This window comes from Cetorhinus maximus, chromosome 26 (genome assembly GCF_964194155.1).
Source record: "Cetorhinus maximus chromosome 26, sCetMax3.hap1.1, whole genome shotgun sequence".
NCBI lineage: Eukaryota > Metazoa > Chordata > Chondrichthyes > Lamniformes > Cetorhinidae > Cetorhinus > Cetorhinus maximus.
In genome coordinates this window covers 33635015-33662507 of record NC_135904.1, presented here as the reverse complement: position 1 = coordinate 33662507, position 27493 = coordinate 33635015, and the positions used below count along the sequence as shown (strand labels likewise).

The window sequence follows — 27493 nt, the reverse complement described above, 5'->3', positions numbered from 1 at the left end:
TTCATTACACGGTTGACTGAGAATCTCTCTCACTCTTATCGCCTGCCATTGGCGTATTTTGGAAGGATTTGCAGATTGATACTCAACCTGTTAGTTAGGACTGTTTTCCTTGGAGCAAAGAAGGCTGCGAGGAGATTTGATAGAGTTACTCAAAATTATGAGGGGTCTGGACAGAGTAGATAGGGAGAAACTGTTCCCACTTGTGAAAGGATCGAGAAGGAGAGGGCACAGATTTAAAGTAATTGGTAAAATAAGCAAAGTGACATGAGGAAAACCTTTTTCACGCAGCGAGTGTTTGAGGTCTGGAATGCACTGCCTGAGAGTTTGTGGAGGCAGGTTCAATTGAAGCATTCACAAAGGAATTAGACAGTTATCTAAAAAGGAAGAATGTGCAGGGTTATGGGGAGAAGCTGGGAGAATGGCGCTAAGTGAATTGCTTTCTCGGAGAGCCAATGCAGATACAATGGACCAAATGGCCTCCTTCTGCACTGTAATACTTCTGTGACTCTGTCTGGCCACTTGTGAATGCACCTCCCTTGACCATCAAGTCCTGGAGTGGGAATTGCCCAGAGCTTCTGTCTCAGAGGCAGAGATGCTATCCACTGCACCATAAGACCTCCTTACCCAGTTTCCTATTACCTGTAAATTTAACTAGTTACAATTGTTAGTGAGTTTCTGAATCCATGTTGAAGTAATGACTGGGAGGGTGGTCAAGATAATCACATGGGATTGTGGGCAAGGCAGTGATCAGGAGGGGGTTTGGGGCAGTGATTTGGCAAAGTTTGGGGTAGCGACAGGAGCATAATTTAATGTTCTCCCCTGAGGTGGGTTCAGAGGTGGTAGGGCAGTTAATTGAGCGGGAGAGTGCCGGTTGGGGACCCCACTACCTTCTTGATTAAGTCAGGGCCTGGAAGGCTCGTGGATGGCCTTTATCGCCAATTTAGGACCTTAAGTGGACAATTAGGAGACAATGGTGTAGTGGTAATATCACTGGACTAGAAATCCAACGACCAAGGCTAATGCTTTGGGGTCAGGGGTTCAAATCCCACCATGGATTCCATGACGGAATTTAAATTCAATTAATTAATATTTTAAAAAATCTGGAATTGAAAGCTAGTCTCAGTAATGGAGACCATGAAACTATCATCGAATATTGTAAAAATCTAATTCACTGATGCCGTTTAGAGAAGGAAATCTGCTATATGAACCTGGTCTGGCCTACATGTGATTCTAGACCCACAGCAAAATGTGGTTGATTCTTAACTGCCCTCTGAAATGCCTGAGCAAGCCATTCAGTAGTCGCAATTAGGGACGGGCAACAAATGCTGGCCTTGCCAATGATGCCCACATCGTATGAAAAGAATAACGAATGATAAGGGTCTCTTCCTGCCACCACTGGTATTCAACCAGCAGTGGGCGAGACAGTGAGCATGGAGGAACCCCAAAAAGCAAATCCTGTAGTGTTTGCTTGTGGGCTCCCAGGGAGGTCCTTTGTTCTTATAAGGCACTCAGTCCCTGATCGAGAGACCCAGTATCAGGAAAAGAGGGCCCAATGAGAACCAGCTGCCTGCCCTTGCTGCTGACCCCACCCTTCCACTCCACAACCCCTACCCCACAACTCCTATTCTGCCCTCACTCGCCTGTGGTCTGGGTTCATCGCTGGTCCTGCGCCTCTGGTGGGTGCATTGCTGGCAGCAGCCACTGCTCCTGCTAGTGCTGCTGGCAATGGAAAACTTCCAGCCTCTGATCGGCCAGCAGCTCTTGGGGGTTGGGATTTCTGCCCCCAGGATCCTTGATCCCAAAGAAGGCCCGCTGCTGGCTACTTAATTTGGCGGGCTTTCTCGAGAGGAGGTGATGCAGGGCTGATTTTTAAAAATTTATTCATGGGATGTGGGTGTCGCTGGCTAGGCCAGCATTTATTGCCCATCCCTAATTGCCCTTGAGAAGGTGGTGGTGAGCTGCCCTCTTGAACCGCTGCAGTCCATGTGGCGTAGGTACACCCACAGTGCTTTTAGGAAGGAAGTTCGAAGATTTTGATCAGCGGCAGTGAAGGAACAGCGATATATTTCCAAAGCAGCATGGTGAGTGGCTTGGAGGGGAGATTGCAGGTAGTGGTGGTCCCATGTGTCTGCTGCCCTTGTCCTTCTAGATGGTAGCGGTCATGGGTTTGGAAGGTGCAGTCTAAGGAGGCTTGGTGAGTTCCTGCAGTGCACCTTGTAGATGGGACACACTGCTGCTACTGTGTGTCAGTGGTGGAGGTAGTGAACGTTTGTGGATGGGGTGCAAATCAAGCTGTTGTTTTGTCCTGGATGTTGTCAAGCTTCTTGAGTGTTGTTGGAGCTGCACTCATCCAGGCAAGTGGAGAGTATTCTATCACACTCCTGACTTGTGCCTAGTAGATGCTGGACAGGCTTTGGGGAGTCAGGAGGTGAGTTACTCACTGCAGGATTCCTAGCCTCTGACCTGCTCTTATAGTCACGGTATTTATATGGCTAGTCCAGTTCAGTTTCTGATCAATGGAAACATCCAGGATGTCGATAGTGGGATTTCAGCAATGTTAATGCTATTGAATATCAAGGAGCGATGGTTAAGTTCTCCCTTGTTGGAGAGAGTCATTGCCTGGCATTTGTGTGGTGCTAATGTTGCTTGTCACTTATCAGCCCAAGCCTGGATATTGTCCAGGTCTTGCTGCATCTGGACATGGACTGCTTCAGTATCTGAGGAGTCATGAATGGTGCTGAGCATTGTGCAATCATCAGCAAACATCCCCACTTCTGACCTTATGATGGAAGGAAGGTAATTGATGAAGCAGTTGCAGATGGTCGGGTCTAGGATACCACCTTGAGGAATTCCTGCACTGATGTCCTGGAGCTGAGATGATTGACCTCCAACAACCACAACCATCTTCCTTTGTGCTAGGTATGACTCCAACCAGCAGAGATTTTTCCCCCTGATTGCCATTGGCTCCAGTTTTGCTACGGCATCTTGATGCCACACTCGGTCAAATGCTACCTTGATGTCAATAAGAGTCACTCTCACCTCGCCTCTGGAGTTCAGCTCCATGTTTGAGCCAAGGTTTTAATGAGATCAAGAGCTGAGTGGATTTTGTGGAATCCAAACTGAGTGTCAGTGAGCAGGTTATTGCTGAGCAAGTGCCGCTTGATAGCACTATGGATGACCCCTTCACTTTACTAATGATGGAGAATAGACTGATGGGGCGGTAGTTGGCTGGGTTGGATTTTTCCTGTCTTTTGTGTACAGGACATACCTGGACAATTTTCCACATAGCCGGGTAGATGCCAGAATTGTAGTTGTACTGGAACAGCTTGACTAGGGATGCAACAAGTTCTGGAGCACAGGTCTTCAGTACTATTGCCGGAATATTGTCAGTACCCGTAGCTTTTGCAGTATCCAGTGCCTTCAGCCATTTCTTGATATCACGTGGAGTGAATCGAATTGGCTGAAGACTGGCATCTATGATGTTGGGGACCTTCGGAGGAGGCCGAGATGGATCATCCACCCGGCACTTCTGGCTGGAGATTGTTGCAAATGTTTCAGCCTTATACGAACATATGAAATAGGAGCGGAAATAGGTCGTTTGGCTCCTCGAGCTTGCTCCGCCATTCATTAAGATCGTCTGACCTGTTGTGTTTTGAATTCCACATCCCCATCTACCCCCGATAACCTTTGATTCCCTTGCCTAACAAAAAACGCTCTACCTCCACCTTAAAAATAATCAATGGCCCTGCCCCACTGCCTTCTGAGGCAGAATGTTCCAAAGTCCCACACCCCTCTGAGAGAAAAAAGTCCTTATCTCTGTCACAATAGGGCGATCCCTAACTTTAAAACAGTGCCCACTGGTCCTGGACTCACTCACAAGAGGAAACATGCTTTTCATGTCCACCTTGTCAATACCGTTCAGGATCTTATGTACTTCAATCAAGTCACCCTCACTCTTCTAAACTCCAGTGGAAACAAGCCCAGTCTGTCTAACCTTCCCTCATAAGACAACCCACTCATTCCAAGTATCAATCTAGTAAACCGCTTCCAAACCTGCCTCTAACGCATTTACATCCTTCCTTAAATAAGGACACCAAAACTGCACACAATATTCGAGATGTGACCTCACCAATTCGTTATACAACTGAAGCATAACATCCTTACTTTTAAGTTCAATTCCTCTCGTAATAAAAGGAAAGCGTTCCATTAGTCTTCTTATCTTTTGCACCCATGTGCTGGGCTCCTCCATCATTGAGGATGGGGATATTTGTGGAGCCTCCTCCTCCAGTGAATTGTTTAATCATCCGCCACCCTATATGACTGGGTATGGCAGGACTGCAGAGCTTAGACCTGATCCGTTGGTTGTGGAATCGCTTGGCTCTGTCTATCACTTGTTGTTTATGCTGTTTGGCATGCAAGTAGTCCTGTGTTGTAGCTTCACCAGGTTGACACCTAATTTTTAGATTTGCCTGATGCTGCTCCTAGCATGCCCTCCTGCACTCTTCATTGAACCAGGGTTGATCCCCTGGCTTGGTGGTAATGGTAGAGTGTGGGATATGCCAGGCCATGAGGTTATAGATTGTGGTTGAGTACAATTCTGCAGCAGCTGTTGGCCCACAGTGCCTCATGGTTGCCCAGTCTTGAGTTGCTAGATCTGTTTGAAATCTATCTCATTTAGCACGGTGGTAGTGCCACACAACACGATGGAAGGTATCCTCACTGTGAAGTCGGGACTTTGTCTCCACAAGGTGGTCACTCCTAACGATACTGTCATGGACAGATGCATCTGTGGCAGGCAGGCTGGTGAGGATGAGGTCATGTTTTTCCCTCTTGTTAGTTGTGCACTTTGGCAATATTACGCACTTTGGTAGGAAGAATAGAGGAGCTGAATGTTATTTAAATGGAGAAATACTACAGAAAGCTGCAGCGCAGAGGGATTTGGGGGTCCTCGTGCATGGATCACGAAAAGCTAGCATATAAGTTTAACGGGTAATAGGGAAGGCAATGGATTGTTGGCCTTTGCTTCAAAGGGAATGGAGTATAAAAATAGAGAAGTCTTGCTAAAACTATACAAGGCACTAATTAGACCACGCCTAGAATACTGTGAACAGTTTTGGTCCCCTTATCTAAGGAAAAATATACTGGCATTGGAGGCAGTCCAAAGAGGATTCACTAGGTTGATTCCGGGTATGGAGGGATTTTCTTATGAGGATGGGTTGAGAAGGTTGGGCCTATACTCATTGGAGTTTAGAAGAATGAGAGGCGACCTTATTGAAACACATAAGATCCTTAGGGGGCTTGACAGGGTAAATGCTGAGAGGTTGTTTCCCCTACTGGAAGAGCCTAGGACCAGAGGGCATAATCTCAGAGTAAGGGGTTGCATATTTAAGATAGAGATGAGGAGGAATTTCTTCTCTCAGAGGGTAGTGAATCTGTGGAATTCTTTACCGGAGAGGGCTGTATAGGCTGGGTCGTTAAGTATATTCAAGGCTGAGATAGACAGATTTTTAATCAGTAAGGGAATCAAGGGTTATGGGGAAAAGGCAGGAAAGTGGAGTTGAAGATTATCAGATCAGCCATAATCTCATTGAATGGTGGAGCAAACTTGATGGGCCCAATGGCCTACTTCTTTTCCTACGTCTTATGGTTCCTTCACCACCTGCCGCAGACCCAGTCTAGCAGTTATGTCCTTTTGGACTCGGCCAGCTTGGTCAGTAGTGGTGCTACTGAGCCACTCTTGGTGTGGACATTGAAGTCCCTATCCAGACTACATTCTGCACCCTTGCCACCCTCAGTGCATCCTCCAAGTGGTGTTCAACATGGAGGAGCACTGATTCATAGCTGAGGGGGGAGGGTTGGAGGGGCATTATAGAGCCATAGCGCAAAGAAACAGGCCCTTCGGCCCATTGTGTCTGTGCCAGCCATCGAGCACATTTTCCAGCACTTGGCCTGTAGCCCTATATGCTATGGCATTTCAAGTACTCATCTAAATACTTCTTAAATGTTGTAAGGGTTCCCGCCTCTACCATCCCCTCAGGCAGTTTGTTCCAGATTCCACCCACCCTCTGGGTGAAATATTTTTTCCTCAAATCCCCTCTTAACCTCCTGCTCCTTACCTTAAATCTATGCTCCTGGTTATTGACACCTCATGGTAATCAGCAGGTCTGTGAGACAGCTCTCCCAATTTTGGCACTAGCCCCCAGATGTTAGTAACTTTGCAGACTCAACAGGGCTGAATTTACTGTTGTCGTTTCCAGTGCCTAGGTTGATCCATCCAGTTCCATTCCTTTTCGACTTTATAGAGCTGACCATATTGATGTGGGTCTGGAGTCATATGTAGGCCAGACCAGATAAGGATGGCAGATTTCCTTCCCTAAAGGGTATTAATGAACCAGATGGGTTTCTTGGTCATCGCTAGGCTTTTAATTCCAAATTTTTATTGAATCCCACCATCGCAGATTCAAACCCGGGTCCCCTGGGTCTCTGGATTACTAGTCCAGTGACAATACCACTATGCCCTCACCTTCCTCTTACCAGCTCTTTAACAGATGGGTGAAACCCTTATCATCTGGATTAAATACCACTTCAGGAGTGATGTGGAGCATCAAGATAGTGATCAGGAGTGGGGGCTTGTGGTGGGGGTGGGGGGGGGGGGGGTCAAGTTAGCGATTGGAGGAGAGGGGAGGCAATGAATGGGGAGTGAGTGAATTGGCGTACCATCAGTGTCCTGTGATTTTAACGTGGAGCATTCTGGTAAGTATTTTTGGAGGTGGAGTCCAGTGGTCACTCTCAGGACTGTATATAAACTGGTTTTGCTGATTATAGCCGGCATATGCAAAGGCCCTAATGTCTGTTTCTGGCGCAGGCCCTGGACACCTCATTTGATGCCTATATCAATATGGATGCACTTCCATCTCAGAAGTTGCGTATGCCTTCCCCTATTTTAGATGTTTTACATGTGTCATAGAATCATTACAGCACAGAAGAAGGCCATTTAGCCCATCGTGTCCATGCTGGCTCTCCTAAGGGGCAATTCACATACTGCCACTCTGCCGCCCTCTCCCCACATCCCTACACATTCCTTCCCTTCAGGTATTTAGAAAATACATAAAAGTGTAGAAAAAAATTACGGCACAGAAGGTGGCCACTTGGCCCATCATGTCTGTGCCGGCTGAAAAATGAGCCACCAGCCTAATCCCACTTTACAGCACTTAGTCCGTAGCTCTAGAGGTTAAAGGACTTCAGCTACATAGCTGGACACTTTTTAAATGAGTTGAGGGTTTCTGCCTCTGCTACCCTCTCAGGCAGTGAATTCCAGACCCCTACAACTCTCTGGCTGAAAATATTTTTCTTCAATCCCCTCTAATCCTTCTGCCAGTCTCTTTAAATCTATGCCCCCTAATCACTGACCTCTCTGCCAAGGTAAATAGGCCCTTTCCATCAGCTCTATCCAGGTCCCTCACAACCTTGTACACCTCAATCAAATCTCCCCTCTGCCTCCTCCGTTCCAAGGAAAACAACTCCCCTCTCCAACAAAAACAAAAATTGCTTGAATAACTCAGCAGGTCTGACAGCATCTGTGGAAAGGAAGACAGAGTTAACATTTCGAGTCCGTATCACTCTTCATCAGAACTAAAGAGAAATAGCAATGACCCCCTGACCGTCCCCTCTCCAATCCTTCCTCATAGCTGCAATTTTCCATTCCTGGCAACATCCTCGTAAATCTCCTCTGCACCTTCTCTGATGCAATTACATTCGTTCTGTAATGAAATGACCAGAACTGCACACTGTACTCAAGTTGTCCAACCACGGCATTATTCGGTATCTAGGCCACTGTTTCAGGATATTTAGAATCTCTTTTTTTTTGGAGATATGCATGATGTAAAATTCTGCCTTGATGACCTTGTAAAACTCCAACCTGGGCTAGTCTTTGTTCACTATTTGACCCAATTCTGTGAAAGTTGACAATGCTCTGATTATTGAGTGCTTAATTTCTTTCTTGGAGCAAAAACGTTTGAGTCATTCATCTGAGCCTGGATAGACATGCAGCCTTTTAAATGTAAATGTGCTGCTATTATTTAATTTGAGAACAGCCTTATACTGATGCAAAGCCAAAAGGGACATGCTCTTTAACTATAGCCTCTGCCTGCATTTGTTAACAATGGTACTTCTTTGCATTCTTAAAGCACAATATGAGGATATGCATAATTCAAGGATGATTGGAGGAAGAAAGGCTGTCATCATCAGCTGGCCAGATTGCTTGAATAATTATGAATGGATTGATCACTTCAAAATGGCACTTTGAACTTTTTCACCCCCTTATCTTTATGCTTGTTACCTCTTCTGTTCACAGTGAATCCCTTTATGTGACTAATGCAACATTGCCTTTGAACTGCATGAATACCCTTTTGAGATGAAATGCTATCTTTTAAAATGGTCTATTTTATTATTTTTTCATTCAAGGAATGCAGAAGAATAACCTGTAAATACTAGAATTCTGTAAAGAGAATAAGACAATGCTGGAAATATACAGCAGGTCAGTTATCAAATAGGCAGAGAGCAGAGAGGTCATCATTTTAGATCAGGCTACTCAGAGCACAAGTCCTTCCACTGTGATCTGTTCTGGGAAAGATTTTTTTTGTGTTATTGAGATAAAAACATAGAAAATAGGAGTAGGAGTAGGTCATTTGGCCCTTTGAGCCTCTCTCCCCATTCAATATGATCACAGCTGGTCCTCTACCTCCCGCATACTCCCGCTCTCTCCCCATACCCTTGACACCTTTAGAGTCTAGAAATCTGTCTATTTACTCCTTAAGTATATTCAGTGACTTGGCCTCCACAGCCTTCTGTGGTAGAGAATTCCACAGGTTCACCACCCTCTGAAGAAGTTTCTCCTCATCTCAATCCTAAATGGCCTTCCCCGTATCCTGAGACTGTGACCCCTTGTTCTAGACCTCCACCCCCCCAGCCAGAAGAAACATCATCCCTGTCAAAATTTTATACGTTTCAATGAGATCCCCTCTCATTCTTCTAAATTCCAGTGAGTACAGGCCTAGTCAACCCAATCTCTCCTCATACGACAACCCTGCCATCCCAGGAATCAGTCTGGTGAACGTTCACTACACTCCCTTTATGGAAAGTATATCCTTTATCAGGTAAGGAGAACAAAACTGCACATAATACTCCAGATGTGGTCTCACCAAGCCCCTGTACAGCTGCAGTAAGGCATCCTTGCTCCTGTACTCAAGCCATCTTGCAATGAAGGCCAACATACTATTTGCCTTCTTAACAGCTTATTGCACCTGCATGTTTGCTTTCAGTGATTGGTGTACAAGGGTACCCAGGTCCCTTTGTACATCAAAATTTCCCAATCTATAATCATTTAAATAATACCCTACCATTCAGCTTTTCCAACTGAAGTGGATAACTTCACACTTATCCATGTTATACTGCATTTGCCATGTATTTGTCCACTCACTCAACCTGTCTAAATTGCCTTGAAGCCTCTTAACATCCTCCTCACCACTCACATTCCTACCAAGTTTTATGTCATATGTCAATGCATACATTCATTCCTTAATTATTATCCATTGCCTATCCACTGTCATGCCTTTTAATGAAGTTCTCCAGTCTACCATAGGCAACTCATGCCTCATACCTTTGTGGTTTCCTTTGTTTAGTTTTAGGGCCCTATTTTCGGATTGGACTACTTCACTTTCCATGCTAATGGAGAACTCTATCATGTTATGATCACTTTTCCGTAAAGGACCCAACTCAACAAGGTTATTAATTAACCCCTTCTCATTGTACAATACCAGATATAGGATAGCCTGTTCCTTAGCTGGTTTCTAGACATACTGGTCTAAAAACTCCACCTCGTTTATACTCCAAGAATTCATCTGCCACAGTATTATTGCTAATTTGGTTTGCCCAGTCTTTATGTAGATTAAAGTCACTCATGACTACTGTAGCACCCTTGTTACATGCATCTCCAATTTCCTGTTTAATGCCATCCCCTACCTTACCACTACTGTTTGGAGGCCTATAGACAACTCCCACTAATGTTTTTCGCCCCTTGTTGCTTCTTAGCTCCACTCAGACTGATTCTACATCTAGATTTTCTGAGCCTATAACCTCTCACTATTGCGCTGATTTCATCCTTAATTAACGACACCACCCCACCTCCTTTTCCTTTTTGCTGTCTTTTCTAAATATCGAATACCTTGGATATTCAGTTCCCAGCCTTGGTCACCCTGCAGCCATGTCTCCATAATCGCAATCATATTGTGTCTCCCCGCTCCAGTTCCCATACCCCTGCCACTCTAGTTTAGAGATGCTTCAACTTGCATATTCATTACTTTGCCTATCTCCACCCTTACCTAAGCCCATCAGCTTTTTTTATTCCTTCACGAGATGTGGGCTTCGCTGGCTGGGCCAGCATTTATTGCTCATCCCTAATTGCCCTTGAGAAGGTGGTGGTGAGCTGTCCTCTTGAACCGCTGCAGTCCATGTGGTGTAGGTACACCCACAGTGCTGTTAGGAAGGGAATTCCAGGATTTTGACCCAGTGACAGTGAAGGAACGGCGATATATTTCCAAATCAGGATGGTGAGTGGGAAATTCCAGGTGGTGGTGTTCCCATCTATCTGCTACCCTTGTCCTTCTAGGTGGTAGTGGTCGTGGGTTTGGAAGGTGCTATCTAAGGAGCCTTGGTGAATTCCTGCAGCGCATCTTGTAGGTGGTACACACTGCGGCTACTGTGCGTCGGTGGTGGAAGGGGTGAATGTTTGTGGACGTGGTGCCAATCAAGCGGTCTGCTTTGTCCTGGATGGTGTCCAGCTTCTTCAGTGTTATAGGAGCCGCACTCATCCAGGCAAGTGGGGAGAATTCCATCACATTCTTGACTTGTGCCTTGTAGATGGTGGACAGGCTTTGGGGAGTCAGGAGGTGAGTTACTCATCACATGACTCTGACCTCCTCTTGTAGCCACAGTATTTATATGGCTCATCCAGTTCAATTTCTGGTCAATGGTAACCCCCAGGATGTTGATAGTGGGGGATTCAGTGATGGTAATGCCATTGAACATCAAGGGGCGATGGTTGGATTATCTCTTGTTGGAGATGGTCTTTGCCTGACACTTGTGTGGTGCGAATGTTACTTGCCACTTGGCATCCCAAACCTGGATATTGTCCAGGTCTTGCTGCATTTGGACATGGACTGCTTCATTATCTGAGGAATCGCGAATGGTGCAGAACATTGGTCAATCATCAGCGAACATCCCCACTTCTGACCTTATGATGGAAGGAAGGTCATTGATGAAGCAGCTGAAGATGGTTGGGCCCAGGACACTACCATGAGGAACTCCTGCAGTGATGTCCTGGAGCTGAGGTGACTGACCTCCAACAACCACAACCATCTTCCTTTGTGCTAGGTATGACTCCAGCCAGTGGAGAGTTTTCCCCCTGATTCCCATTGACTCCAGTTTTGCTAGGGCTCCTTGATGTCACACTTGGTCAAATGCTGCCTTCATGTCAAGGCAGTCACTCTCACCTCACCTCAGGAGTTCAGCTCCTTTGTCCATGTTTGAACCAAGGCTATATCGAGGTCAGGAGCTGGGTGGCCCTGGTGGAACCCAAACTGGGCATCAGTGAGCAGGTTATTGCGAAGCAAGTGCCGCTTGATAGCACTGTTGATGACCCCTTCCATTACTTTACTGATGATGGAGAGTAGACTGATGGGGCGGTAATTGGCCGGGTTGGATTTGTCCTGCTTTTTGTGTACAGGACATACCTGGGCAATTTTCCACATAGCCGGGTAGATGCCAGTGTTGTAGCTGTACTGGAACAGCTTGGCCAGGAACGTGGCAAATTCTGGAGCACAAGTCTTCAGTACTATTGCCAGAATGTTGTCAGGGCCCATAGCCTTTGCAATACCCAGTGCCTTCAGCCGTTTCTTGATATCACGTGGAGTGAATAGAATTGGCTGAAGACTGGCACCTGTGATGCTGGGGACCTCCAGAGGAGGCTGAGATGGATCATCCACTCAGCACTTCTGGCTGAAGATTGTTGCGAATGGTTCAGCCTTATCTTTAGCACTGGTGTGCTCCTCCATCATTGAGGATGGGGATATTTGTGGAGCCACCTTCACCAGTGAGTTGTTTAATTGTCCACCACTATTCATGACTGGATGTGGCAGGACTCCAGAGTTTAGATCTGATCTGTTGGTTGTGGGATTGCTTAGCTCTGTCTATCACTTGCTGCTTATACTGTTTGGCACGCAAGTAGTCCTGTTTTACAGCTTCACCACTTCGACAACTCATTTTTAGGTATGCCTGGTTCTGCTTCTGGCACGCCCTCCTGCACTGTTCATTGAACCAGGGTTGGTCCCCTGGCTTGATGGTAATGGTGGAGTGGGGGATATGCCGGGCCATGAGGTTACAGATTGTGTGCGAGTACAATTCTGCTGCTGTTGATGGCCCACAGCGCCTCATGGATGCCCAGTCTTGAGTAACTAGATCTGTTCAAAATCTATCCCATTTAGCACGGCGGTAGTGCCACACAACACGATAGAGGGTATCCTCAATGTGTAGGCGAGACTTCGTCTCCACAATGACTGTGCGGTGGTCACTCCTGCTGATACTCTCATGGACAGATGCATCTGCGACAGGCAGGTTGGTGAGGATGAGGCCAAGTATGTTTTTCCCTCTTGTTGGTTCCCTCACCACATGCCGCAGACCCAGTCTAGCTGTTTTCAGTCAGACAGCTGCTGAAATCCATGTGTTTGTCACCTGTAGACTCGACTATTCCAATGACCTCCCATCCTCTGTAACTTAAGCTCAACCAAAACTCTGCTGCCTATATCCTGTCAGTGAAAGAAGATTGAGAGAGTTACCAAACAAGCTGCTGACCCAATAAACTGAATTTTCATCATCGAGATGTGTAGTAGAAAAATTCCCAGCTTGGCACGCCCACCTCTGGAGAAAGTGCCTGCAAAGGCAGGATCCTCATTGTCAGAGGGTGATTGCAGGCTGGGGTCAGGGCAGCTGACCTGGGAAAGAGGTTGGAGGCAGCTACAGGAGCTGCCAGGTGCTGTGGGACTTCATCCCAATTAAAATAAAATTACAAAGGCCCTCCAGCCCTCACACCCCCTCACCCCCACACACTCCCCATGCTCCATCCGTGCCACCTCATGCCCCCCAACCACCCCGCCCCCCATGGCCACTCATACCCCCAATTCTAAGCTATGCCCCTCCACCTTATGTTGCACTGCAGAGAAAACATTGCTTGATTGATAGCTCTGGCTCTCTGATCTCTACGGTCAATTTCACAGTGCTTATTTACACAAGGTCAAGTGGTTTCAAGGGTTTGTATTTTTTTTTATTGACACTTTGAAGGGTCTAGATGATTGACACTTTTACTGCCTTGTAGCAAAATTACTTTTTTTTTAACATAGTGGGAAGTTATGAATGAATTACATTTTTAAAGCTTTAATTTTTACACATCCCACTGTTACTACAGGGTTCATTGGTTCTAGAGTCAGGAGTGTGATAGAATACTCTCCACTTGCCTGGATGAGTGCAGCTCCAACAATACTCAAGAAGCTTGACATCATTCAGGACAAAGCAGCCCACTTGATTGGCACCCCATCCGCAAACATTCACTCCCTCCACCACCGATGCACAGCAGTATGTACCGCCTACAAGATGCACTGCAGGAACTCACCAAGCCTCCATAGACAGCACCTTCCAACCCAGGACCACTACTATCTAAAAGGACAAGGGCAGCAGACACATGGGAACACCACTACCTGTAAGTTCCCCTCCAATCACCATGCTGACTTGGAAATATATCGTCGTTCCTTCACTGTGGCTTGGTCAAAATCCTGGAACTCCCTCCCTACCAGCATTTTGCATGTACCTACACCACATGGACTGCAGCAGTTCAAGAGGGTAGCTCATCACCACCTTCTCAAGGGCAATTAGGGATGGTCAATAAATGCTGGCTTAGCCAGCGACACCCACATCCCTTGAATGAATACAAAAAAAATACAGTGTATAGTGGATGAATAGGCGTGGAAGTCCCATAGCTTGGCATAGGGAGTATGAGGGGCCATTGGGGTGGGTGGAGGGGCATAGATTTTAATAGAGGGCATGAGGGGTAGGTGGGGACATAGTTTGGCGTTGGGGTCAGAGGAGTCATGGGGATGGGTGGGGGCATGGCTTGGCATTGGGGGAATGCGGGGGGCATGGTGGGTGGGTGGAGGGACATAGCTTGAGATTCGGGATACGAGGGGCCATAGGGGTTTGTGGGCAGAAAACTTGGCCCAGCGGCATAAGGAAGACCTTTTGAACTCACTTTTTAGGTCCCCTCATGCAGACTATGGTTCCCAACTCCTCTGAGGGGCTGTGAACAATGACTCTTTAAAAATCTGGCCCATCTCCATGAAAATTGCAGACATGCCTATCTTCGCAATGGACCCGGCCAAGTCAGGAATCCTAGATGCAGGCTTTTGACAGGAATCAGCCTGTACCTTTTAAAGGCACTCCCAAAAATCAGACAGTCCAGGAACGGGGCTGGGAATCCTGGAATTGTGGCCTGCCCACCATTTTTCAAGGGCTCCTTAGTCATCCCGACTTGGTGAAAATTCAGCACACTGTCACCCATTTTACACTTTTGCACAAAGTTAAGTTCAATCCCATTGTGTGGTGGGTTTTGATCACATTGGGCAGAATGTGGAGGCGCGTCTCTGATTGGGCACACCACCATTTTACGTGGGCGGGCCAATTAAGCCCGCCCAGCCTGACGTCTGCCAGGAAGTGCTATGCGCTCCCTGTGTGGGCGGGGGGGAGGGGGGGGTGGTGGGTGCGGAGGGTGGGGGGTGGTGTTCCCTAAGCCGAAGAGCGCACAAAAGAGCACACTCATCTCCCTGAGGCTAAATGCTGCCTCAGGGAGATCGGCTCCACACTAAAAAATCTTAAAAATAGAAAAAAGAAATTTCCCTGTCGTGTCCCCTCATGTGACAATGTCATAGGAGTTGGCACATGTCCATCAAAGACACTTTTATTACATTTTTGAAAACCTACATGAAACATCACCCCGCCCGTGCATGAGGTTTCATGCTTTTTCAAATGCCTGCCAGGGCTCCCGGCCTGCCCGCCAACCTTAAAGTTGGACGGGCATGTCCATTAATTACTTTAATGAGTTTGTCGATGGCCTCAATTGGCCATTGACAGGTCGGCGGGCGCACAGCTGATTCTGCTGAGCCCCCGCCTACCTGACAATTGAAATGGGGCGCGGTGACGTCGGGAGTTCCGCCCGACGTCATCCTGCATAATTTTACGCGTCGGCGAGCGGGCCCCGCCCCCCGCTCACCGACCGGGAAATCCTGGCCATGGTCACAGCTTTGTGAACCACTACATTCAGGTGAGGTTAGATATGCCCTTCATGCTTAGTACTTGAGCAATGTGGGCACTGTTACTGAAATTCTGAACAATTCTGTTCAGCTTCATTCAGAATTCAGAAATTCTGCTGAACTTTCCTTTTGTTAATGAAAATATTGAACTGCAGACAATAGCTCATGTGATTCATTTAATAAATTGTAGAGCATTAGGCAAAGAAAAGACCATTTTGCCTACTTAAACTTGCCCTTTAGCGCTTCAACTACCTAGCATTCAAATCCATTTTGATCACCTTTAGTGTATTTGACTCCACTGCTTTACCTGGCAGAGTATTCCAAGCATTTGATACCTTTTGATTAAGAAGAATACAAAATTTGCATTTATATAGTATCTTTCACATCCCCAGGTCACCCCAGAATGCTTCACAGTAGTCACTTTTGTTTTGTAGGCATATGCAGCAGCTAACTTGCATATCACAAGGTTCCACTAAAGCAAAATCGGATTGATGATCGATTCATTGATGTCGCTGGTGTTGATTAATGGATGGATATTGTCAGAACATCAGGAGAGTCTCCTGTTCTTTTCCCACCTACCAGCAAGTTTCCTTCCAAGTCACACACCACATGACATCTTTTATCATCACCAAAATAAGCTGATAGGGCCTCAGTTTAATGTCTCATCTAAAAGAATGTACCTCAGATAATGCAGCGCCTTTTCAATACTGCACTGAAATGTCAGGTGAGGTTACATGCTCCACCCCTAAACTGGGGATTAAACCTAAAGTCGTGTGACTTAAAGACAAAAGCACAACCATTGAACCAAACTGACACTAAAGACGGTTTTTCCAATATCTTTTAAATGTTACTTTTCAGTACTTTTATGTCCTCGAGGCCCCAGTGGCCTGATTTGCCTTGGAGTAATATTTGGGGTTCGCCTAGCTTACTGTTAATTTCCTTAGCTCCATGAGGTCCTTCTCAGATCCCATCCACCACCTTAAACATTCACCCCCTCCACTACCAGTGCAACATGGCAGCAGTCTGTTCCATCTACAATATGCACTGCAGCAGCTCGCCAACGTTTCTTCGACAGCACCTTCCAAATCTGTGACCTCTATCACATGGCAGAACAAGGGCAGCAGAGATGCATGGGCACACTCCCACCTATTAGCAAGCTCCCCTCCAAGTCACACACCATCCTGACTTGGACTATATCGCTGGCCCTTCACTGTTGTTAGGTCAAAATCCTGGAACTCCCTTTTTAACAGCACTGTAGGCGTACCTACACCACATGGACTGCAGCAGTTCAAGAAGGCAGCTCACCAACACCTTCTCAAGGGCAATTACAGATTGGAAATAAATGCTGGCCTAGCATGTTCCATGAACAAATTTAAGGGGAAAAAATGCTCTTTTTAATGTCTGCTGCTTTGAATTACCTGCTGCTTTAGGCAGTAAGGAGAGAAAAATGCATTCCGAAAAGTACCAGGTAAAATCCTGTACTTGAATACTTCTGCTAAAAAAGTGGAAGTTCCTTCTTAGCCTACCACAAGTCTACCCTGCTACATTTAAATGGAATCAAGGGGGTGTGGGTAGCTAACCTCTGTCCCCTATTCCTGTCCTTAACCTTGATACAAATACCCAGTTCATGGTTCACAGTAATATTTTAGAGGCAATTTTAGTTCTGGGAAGATTAAAGTTTAACTGTAGAAAGTGGGATAAATGCAACTAAAGCGGCTTGAAGGCTATCACACTCAAAAGGTTGGGGCTATGTTGACTTAAGGGGTTAACAGCTAGAAAGGTAAGATATTAAAACAGCAAGTGGGCTTACTTAGTTGGAAAATTGGAAACGAAGTGTCAACACTGCTTGCAAAGAAATGCAGCCAGAGAGTTATTTTGTTTTGGAGTTAGAGCTACAATTAACTTTAAAAGCATTCAGTGAGCCCTGGAAAGCTATGTTGTCATGGAGACGGTTGGAGCTTAAGAAGACTCTAAGGTTTTAATTTAACTGTGTTTGCTGGGGGAGTGAGTGTTCTGCAGCAGGGGAAAAGGCCATACTGAAAAGGAGCTACTGTTAGTAGGTTCCAGGCAGCAAAAATATTGCTGTTAGTTAGCTCTGTGTAGTTGAGTCTCAGAAGAAGTCCCAGGAGCCATTTGATAGCGCGCTGCAGTTAGGGCTCAGGAGAAGTCATGGGGAGCTGAGAAGGTGGCAGAAGGTCACTGGCTGCATGCTGGGAAGGATTAGGGTTCAGAAGAAGCCCAGGAGCTATCGATAGCTTGATGTAGCTGGGGAGAATGGAGCTTGGTGGAATCCAAGGACAGTGCCAGCCCAGTGAATCTAGCTGGATATTAAAGAGCTGAAATTGCCTCAGTAAGTAGAGGCTGGAGTGCAGACTCTGAAATCCAGGGGAATGGTGTCTTGGGAGACGAGATTGAAAACTTTTGAAGTGTGCAGTCGTTGGGCAGTTGGAGCAGCTTTTGAGAGAAATTAGAGGCTTGATCTTCGAAAGTGAAAAGTTTGGAGTCCCTACTACGGGAGACAGAGTTTCAGCTAGATTGGTTGACTCAGTGTTTACTGATGTCTGGCTTGCCAAGAAATCCGTGGGATTTGTCTTGGTCACATTTGCTATTTATTGTAACGTATGGTGTGTTTGACCACAGTTTACCTCATATTAACCCTGAATGTTAGAGGAGAAGATAGATATTGTGAATTGTTTTCTCTTTTTGACCTTGTATAGTGAAGTTTATTTTTGTTTGTCCAAAACCCGTGTAATCTGGTGACTTTATTCTCTTAGCAAGTGTCTTGAATCTCAAACTTTGTCTACTTTAAACAAATAGATATTGGTCCCTAACCAGATAGTATCAAACATTGGAGGGGCCTGGTCAGGGATCATAACAACCTGCCACATATTACCACCACTGTACCTGTGACAATATCCCTGAGGCAGATAATACAATAAAGAGGCAGTTTTGTGCAATGAAAAAGTCTCATCAGAGATTGGGAGACAGGGAGAATGTCAGGGGCAGAAATAAGCAGCCTCAACTGAGGACCTTGGGGACTCAGATCTACTGAAGGTTGATGATTCTGTGCCTACATAATGATCTTTTTAGTACAGTTTGATTGTATTTCTGGATGATCTGGTAGAACTGCCTTCAGGGCTGGAAGGGATGGGAAAACAGCAAGGAAGAGAGCAGCGGGAGCTGCCACAGAAAAGACGAGGAGGCCAGTGCATTGAAGGCCATACCCACTGCAGATGTTTAGGGAACACCTCTCCTACATGAAGTTCAATGAGGAACAATATATAAGGTGCCTTTGTTTCACCAAGCTATGTCACCTGCTCTCATCTACTACTTGAGCCTTGCACTGCAACATGGTCTTTCCACTGATGATAGAGTTGTCACTTGGCTGGGGTGCAGGGGTGTGGAAGGAAATCTCCTTCCTCCTGTCCACTGCTGCACTGGGATTTCCAAGGCAGCATCATAGAACTTTAGTCCTCCCTCAGCACCTGCTGCACCCATTTGTCTGTTCAGCCAATGGACAGCTCCACCCCCATAGTTTCTGGAGTGCTCAGCCAATCATGAACTTTTTCCTGCAATGTGTTGCATTTGCTCTTTTTGTCCTCTCAATCATTTGTATGGAAGACTTCTCCATTACTTGCAAAAGAGACCCATGTCCTGAATCATTGTTATTTTAAAGATTGGGCTGTATAGATCTGAATCCCCAGGGTCCTCAGTTGAAGCTGTTTGTTTCTGCCCATGACATTCTCCCAGTCTCCCAATCTCTGGTGAGACTTTTTCTGACTGTCTAACTAATTCTTTGCAAGTGGATGTCCCTTTGCTGGTGGTTATGCAAGTAAGACACCAGGATTAGGAGTTGGTAAGAACATGGCAGTTGCTGTTAATCTGGAGGTGCCCAGAAGGTCATTGGAGTAGCTAACCCCTTGCTCAAAGGTACCACAATAGTATGAAAGACACAAGGGGATTTTCCGCTCGGTGTGGGGTAGCTCGCCCAACACGCCCGAGTGTGAAATAGCGCGTGATGATGTCAGGCCAACGTCCCGATGTCATTGCACACTCGTGCACTATTTTGGTCGATGGGCATGCGCGAGAGTCAGCAGCGCACCCGCCAACAATTAAGAGGCCCATTAAGGCCATTAATCAATTAATTTACCTGTATTTTTCACTGCCTGTCCAACGTTACGGTTGGCGGGCAGGTGAATTGACCAGGCGGCCTTTGGATTTTTGAGGAAACCTCATCTAAGGACGGGATGAGGTTTCTGTAATTAAATAATAAAAAATGTTTAGGCAGAATTTTTCGAATGTGCATGTTAAGATGAGTGAGTCCAATGTGTGGACATTTTTTCCAGAATTTTTAAACTTGATTCATTGGTTTAAAATTCTTCAGCTCCCTAAGGCAGCTCTGTGCCTTCAGGAAGCTTTCATTGCATGCTCCCCTGCACCTGCACTGACTTCAGCGCTCTCCCTCTTCCTGCTACCCCCACCCGAGAAGCGCTGAGCTTCTCAGCGCGCCTTTCACGCTGGCTGGCCAATAAATGGGCAGCCAGCGTGAAATCGCAATCGGGGGTTGATCGCGGGCGGCGAGCCATTTCCCGGCCACTCCTGGGCCCGCCAGCCCCGCCCGCCCGACAACCCCAAAATCCTGCCCAAGAGCTAGCCTAGCTTTAGTAGGAGTGTTAGTAAAGGCATTGCAATACTTTATTCAAATACAAGAAGCTGAAACAACAAACACTGAGCATTGTCCAGCCTTCTCTTGCCAACTCACCTCCAACTACACCCTCTGCTACACTCTCACTTGTCCACCTTCTTATTATTTTTTTCATGGGATGTGGGCATTGCTGGCTAGGCCAGCATTCTTTGACAATCCCTAATTGCCCATGAGAAGGTGGTGGTGAGCCGCCTTCTTGAACTGCTGCAGTCCGTGTGGTGTAGGTACACCCGCAGTGCTGTTAGGGAGGGAGTTCCATGATTTTGACCCAGCCACAGTGAAGGAACGGCGATGTATTTCCAAGTCAGGATGGTGAGTGGCTTGGAGGGGAACTTGCAAGTGATGGTGATCCCATATGTCTGCTGTCCTTGTCCTTCTAGATGGTAATGGTCGTGAGTTTGGAAGGTGCTGTCTAAGGAGGCTTTGTGAGTTCCTGAGGAGCATTTTGTAAATGGTGTACACTGCTGCCAAGGTGCGTTGGTGGTGGGGAGAGTGAACGTTTGTAATGGGGTGCCAATCATGTGGGCTGCTTTGTCCTGGATAGTGTCGATCTTCTTGAGTATTGTTGGTGCTGCACTTATCCAGATAAGTGGAGAGTTTTCCATCACAATCCTGACTTGTGCCTTGTACATGGTATTCAGGCTTTGGGAAGTCAGAAGATGAGTTACTCACTGCAGGATTCCTAACCTCTGACCTGTTTTTGTAGTCACAGTATATATATGGTTAGTCCGGTTCAGTTTCCTACTCTCTGTTTTCTGTCTGCTACCAATTCTCGACCCATGCCAATATATTACTCGAATCCTATGTGCTTTAATTTTGCACACTAACCTCTTCTGTGGGACTTTATCATAAGCTTTCTGAAAATCCAAATACACCATGTCCACTGGTTCTCCCTTATCTATTCTGCTAGTTACATCCTCAAAAAAAACTCCAGTAGGTTTGTCAAACTTGATTTCCCTTTCATAAACCCATGTTGACTTTGTCTAATCCCTTTGATAATTTCTAAGTGTCCTGTTATCACATCCTTTATAATAGACTCTAGCATTTTCCCTACCACTGATGTTAGGCTAAACAGTCTGTAATTCCCTGTTTTTCCCCTCCCTCCTTTTTTAAATAGTGGGGTTACATTTGCCACTCACCAATCTGCCAGGACTGTTCCAGAATCTACAGAATTTTGGAAAATGACAACCCCAACACTATTTCCATAGCCAACTCCTTTAGTACCCTGGTACGTGGATCATCAGGCCCTGGGGATATATTGGCTTTCAGTCCTATTAATTTCTCCAGCACTTTTTTTTTAGTAATACTAATTTCCTTCAATTCCTCATTCTCACTAGACCCTCAATTCCCTAGCATTTCTTGGAAGTTATTTGTGTCTTCCTCTGTGAAGACAGAACTGAAGTAGTTGTTTAATTGCTCTGCCATTTCCTTGTTCTCTAATATAAATTCTCCCATTTCGGATTCCTACATTTGTCCTCACCAATCTATTTTTTCTTACATACTTAAAGAAACTTTTACAGTCCTCTTTTATGTGTTATGGCACAGCAGATGGTAAATGCTGAGCCACTCAAATCCCAGAGGGAAACTTGAAATAGTTGCCACAACTATTTTCGCAATTTGTATTTTTATTTCAAGATGCATGCCTTGAATTCAGTAGTAATAAGACCACTGAGTCTTAGAGGTTTTTTATAAAACTAAATTAAACACTTATTAATAGAAGAAGAGATTTTAAGCACATAGATAGGTCTACAAATTACTACTATCATAACTCCTAGCTCCCTGAATTAATCTGACTCCCAGTTACACTCCTGTTAAGGCAACAGTAAAACAACATAGATTTCAACAGACCCAGGCAAAATACACAATACTCTGGACAGTGGTATTTAAAATGAATTCTCTTATCTTCGTTCATAATATAAACCTTTCCTAGTGCTCATATTATCAGTAACCTTTGGGAAAAATAAACACATTGTTTGGCTTAGCCTCTGTTGGCTGGATGTAACACCTTATCATCTCTTTGAGATTCACGACTCTAGTTTATCTAAAAATGCAAATGTTCTTCACACCTCACAATCCAAATCTTCAGCCATGTTTATGTATTTAGCATTTCAAATTTAGTTTCCCTTCTGATACATCAGAGCATCCAGACCAGCTGCCTTCAATTTAGTTAAATCCCATAAACACACCTACACACAAACAAATCCAAATCACACTATTAACCTACATTTACAAAAAATCACAATAATATGAAAAATATTATATTTTCATGACAATGTTCCTTGCAAGTTTACTCTCATACTCAATTTTTCCCATCTTAATCAATCTCTTGATCCTCCTTTGTTGAATTCTAAACTGCTCTCATTTCTCAGGCTTGCTACTTTTTCTAGCAACTTTGTATAACTCCTTTGGATCTAATGCTATCGTTGACATCAAGGTAGCATTTGACTGAGTGTGGCATGAAGGAGCTCTAGCAAAACTGGAGTCAATGAGAATCAGGGGGAAATGTCTCCACTGGTTGGAGTCATACCTTGCTCAAAGGAAGATGGTTGTGGTTATTGGAGATCAATCATCTCAGCTCCAGGGCAACACTGGCCTCAGCCCAACCATCTTCAGCTGCTTCCTCAATGACCTTCCTTCCATCGTAAAGTCAGAAGTGATTATGTTCACTGATGATTGCACAATGTTCAGCACCATTCGCGACTCCTCCGATACTAAGCTGTCCATGTCCAAATGCAGCAAGACCTGGACAAAATTGAGGCTTGGGCTGACAAGTGGCAAGTAACATTCACACCACACAAGTGCCAGGCAATGACCATCTCCAACAGGAGAGAATCTAACCATTGCCCCTTGACATTCAGTGACATTACCATAGCTGAATCCCTCACTATCAACATCCTGGGGATTACCATTGACCAGAAACTGAACAGGACCAGCCATATAAATATTGTGGCTACAAGAGCAGGTCAGCATCTAGGAATCCTGCAGCGAGTAACTCACCCCTTGACTCCCCAAAGTCTGTCCACCATCTACAAGGCACAAGTCAGGAGTGGCATACTCTCCACTTGCCTGGATGAGTGTAGCTCGAACAGCATTCAAGAAGCTTGACACCATCCAGGACAAAGAAGCCTACTTGATTGGCACCCCTTCCACAAACATTCACTCTCTCCACCACTGACACACAGTGGCAGCAGTGTGTACCATCTACAAGATGCACTGCAGAAACTCCTCAAGGCTCCTTAGGCAGCACCTTTCAAACCCACGACCGCTACCATCTAGAAGGACAAGGGCAGCAGATGCATTGGAACACTACTACCTGCAAGTCCCCCTTAAAGCCACTCATCATCCTGACTTGGAAATACATTGCAGTTGCTTTACAGTTGCTGGGTCAAAATCCTGGAACTCTCTCCCTAACAGCACTGTGGATGTACCTACACCACATGGACTGCAGCGGTTCAAGAAGGCAGCTCACCACCACCCTCTCAAGGGCAATTAGGGATGGTCAATAAATGCTGGCCTAGCCAGTGATGCCTGCATCCCGCAAATGAATAAAAAAACACTTGCCACTTATCAACTCAAGCCTGGATATTGTTCACATCTTGCTGCATTTGGACATGGACTGTTTCAGTATCTGAGGAGTGCGAATGACGCTGAACATAGTAAAATCATCACCGAACATCCCCACTTCTGACCTTATGACGGAAGGAAGGTCATTGATGAAGCAGCTGAAGATGGTTGGGCCTATGACACTACACTAAGGTATCCTGCAGTGATGTCTTGGAACTGAGATGATTGATCTTCAACAACCACAACCATCTTCCTTTGTGCTTGGTATGACTCCAACTAGTGGAGAGGTTTCCCTGATTCACATTGAATCCAGTTTTGCTAGGGCCCCTTGATGCCACACTTGGTCAAATACGTTTTTGATGTCAAGGGCAGTCACTTTCACTTCACCTCTGGAGTTCAGCTCTTTTGTCTATGTTTGAACCTAGGCTGAGCAGCCCTGGCGGAACCCAAAATCAGCATCAGTGAGCAGGTTATTGCTAAGCAAGTGCTGCGTGAAAGCACTGTTGATGACCCCTTCCATCACATGATGATGGAGAGTAGACTGATGGGGTGGTAATTGACTAGGTTGGATTTGTTCTGCTTTGTATGTACAGGACATACCTGGACAATTTTGCACATTGCCGGGTAGATGGCAGTGTTGTAGCTGTACTGGAACAGCTTGGCTGGGGGTGCGGCAAATTCTGGAGCACAAGCCTTCAGTACTATTGCCGGAATGTTGTCAGGGCCCATGGTCTTTGCAGTATTGAGTGCCTTCAGCAGTTTCTTGATATCATGTGGGGTGAATCGAATAGGCTGAAGACTGGCATCTGTGATGCTGGGGACCGCTGGAGGAGGTCGAGATGGATTATCCACTTGGCACTTCTGTCTGAAGCAAATGCTTCAGCCTTATCTTTTGCACTGACATACTGGGCTCCCTCATCATTGAGGATGATGATATTTCTGGAGCCTCCTCTTCCAGTGAGTTGTTCAATTGTCCACTACCATTGACGACTGGGTGTGGCAGGACAGCAGAGCATGGATCTGACCTGTTGGCTTTGGGGAGTCATGAGGTGAGTTACTCGCTGCAGGATTCCTAGCCTCTGACCTTTGCAGAGTTGACAGTGCTGAGTTTGCTGTTGTCGTTCCGGTGTCCAGCTCAATGCCAGTTGGTCTGTCTGGTTCCATTCCTTATAGACTTCGTAGTGGTTTGATATAACTGCGTGACTTGCTAGGCCATTTCAGGGGGCATTTTAGAGTCAACCGCATTGCTCTGGGTCTGAAGTCACATGTAGGCCAGACCAGGTAAGGATGGCAGATTTCCTTCCCTAAAGGGCATTACTGAACCTGATGGGGTTTTACGACAATCGACAATAGTTTCATGGTCATCATTAGACTTTTAATTCTAGATTTTTATTGAATTCAACTACCACCATCTGCTGTGGTGGGATTCGAACCCAGGTCCCCTGGGTCTCTGACAATAATACTGCTATTCCACCGCCTCCCTGCAATTAAAAAACGTCTGCTCTTTCTGTGGACTCGGGATTGAATTTGGACATGTTGGGCAGATAAACAAGTGGTATCAGGTCGGTCACTCATTAGCTGGCCTATGTACTGTTCCGTTGGATTCAATAGAACAGAATTTCAGGCATATTGTATAGGAGGCAACAAAAGCGATTCCAGTTGATTTGATGACTGCTAATGTCAGATTTCAGCCATAGTGGTTTCAGTGATGGTGGTCCTCCAACAGTTGCCCTTCTCACTTGGTAATGTGAAGTCTTTTGCTTTGGAGGGACAGGAGATAATTTTAAAACCTGTGTGTCGTGGAGATTTGGCCCATATGATGTCACACTTGCTATAATAATGAGATCAAGCTGTCTTTTTAAAATAAATTGTATCCTTGAATACTTGAATGAAAGAAGTCCTTATGACAGTGAAAATGATTTGAAAGAGTGGTTTTGAATAAAGAAGATGTTTTGAGTGTTGGAGAAATTGCCTTTAAGCAAATGTGAGTTCCCTGACACCCATGTGCTGACAGTGAAAGGTGTAAGGCGGTGAGTGAAGCTGTTTGGGTGGTAGAAGACCTGTATTGATACTCGAGCCTCTACTTATCTTGGTCACCCTTGTGAGGTCAGTAAATCTTTTCTTACGTTGTTCTTGGAATGATTAAGGTTTCACTAACTGTCTCTGCTACCTTCCTCCAGACAGCCTGCACCATTCTGCTATGGGGGATGCTGGTATCTTCACAAATATATCGGAAAACCTGGAGACCCTTCCAGTTTCTCACATTCCTGAGCTGCTTCTCCTTCATCTATGGCTCAGTCCGTGGCATTCTCACCTCTGAGTCAGAAAGTTTATGGGTTCAAGTCACACCTGACTTGTGCCCAAAAATCAAAGCTGACACCTCAGTGCAATACTGAGAGAGTGCTGCACGGCCAGAGGTACTATCTTTCAGATGAGTCTGTCCTCTCGGGTGGTTGATAAAGAGCTGACAGCACTATTTCGGAGAAGAGAAGGTGTGCTCTCCCTGATCTCCTGGCCAATATTTATCCCTTAGTCAACATCATTAGAGTACTCCCATGGCCTTGAAAGGGGCTATATAAATGAAAGCATTTTTCTTCCGCCATCTTTGTTGAGAAGTGATGTTTCTCTTTAACAGGCTACACAGAGATATAAAGGTGGTACCATAATTGTATCACACCCCAGTCCCTCTCTCCTTATTCCTCCCTCAGCAGCAGAAAACCAACACGGTGGGTTTCTGGTCAACAAGCCTGAATGGCTGATGAAGGTCTGGGAGGGATTATTGGCAGTTTCAAATGATTAGGTATTAGGACCTGGCATAAACCTGCCAGTAGGAGAGACATCCAGACATGGTGTGCAAAATTCTGCACCGTAATCTAAATGGTGTGAAGTTTACGCATGACCCAAAAATACAAAGATAACTTTTTTTTTTGTATCTGACAGGATGTTATTAAAGACTTCATTGCGAAGAAAGAACGTGGAGAGCTTCTGATACAGAAGATCGGATCTTACAAAGAAATTCTACTGGATAAGGTAAATTATCTGGTTTGAACGTTAAGATTTTTTTTTAAAAGACAACCATTTTTCATCAGTTATTGACCACAGTAGGATTGTCTCATGGTACCTGTGTCAAATACAGCAAACTAATTTATATTTTACTTTGTAACTCCACAGTTTGATATGATTCAGTGTTATTCACTAAAGCAAGACGCTATTTCATCCATTTTGTTTTGGAGGAATTAAAATGGGCAGTTCTATGTCAGCTGGACATCTGTTGGCATTGCAATTTAGCAGGGCCAGGATCAATGCCTGTATTTTTAAAATGTTTAAAGTCAGGCTATATATCTCCTTTTTTTCCCTTTATTCTTTCATGGGATGTGAGTGTCGCTGGTAAGGCCAGATTTGTTGCCAATCTCTAAATGCTCTTGAATTGATTGGCTTGCTAGGCCATTTCAGAGGGCAGTTAAGAGTCAACTACATTACTGTGGGTCTGGAGTCACATGTAGGCCAGACCGGGTAAGAATGGCGGATTTCCTTTCCTGAAGGACACTAGTGAACCAAATGGGTTTTTATAACAATCGATGATAGTTTCGTGGTCACTGGCCAGAATTTTCCAGCACCTCCCATTGGCAGGATCTTCTGGTCTCGCCTTGGGCAGCGGACTTTTGAATGGCTCGCCGCATTTTCTGGCCCCGCCCCTGTTACAACAGGGTTGGAAAATTCCATGCACTATTACTGAGACTAGCTTTATAGTCCAGATTTATTAACTGAATTCAAATCCATCAACTGCTGTGGTGGGATTTGAGCCAACATTAAC

At 45.5% G+C, this 27493-nt stretch overlaps 1 protein-coding gene across 1 annotated transcript in view; it reads left to right on the top strand.

Annotated features, from left to right (window-relative positions):
• LOC144668194 (cilia- and flagella-associated protein 161-like) overlaps positions 1-27493 on the top strand; it is a 58407-nt gene that overhangs the window by 19183 nt on the left and 11731 nt on the right. The window contains exon 2 of the mRNA XM_078529929.1: positions 26620-26709. Within this exon, the coding sequence (XP_078386055.1) occupies positions 26620-26709 (90 nt within the window). The remainder of the gene's footprint in view (positions 1-26619; positions 26710-27493) is intronic.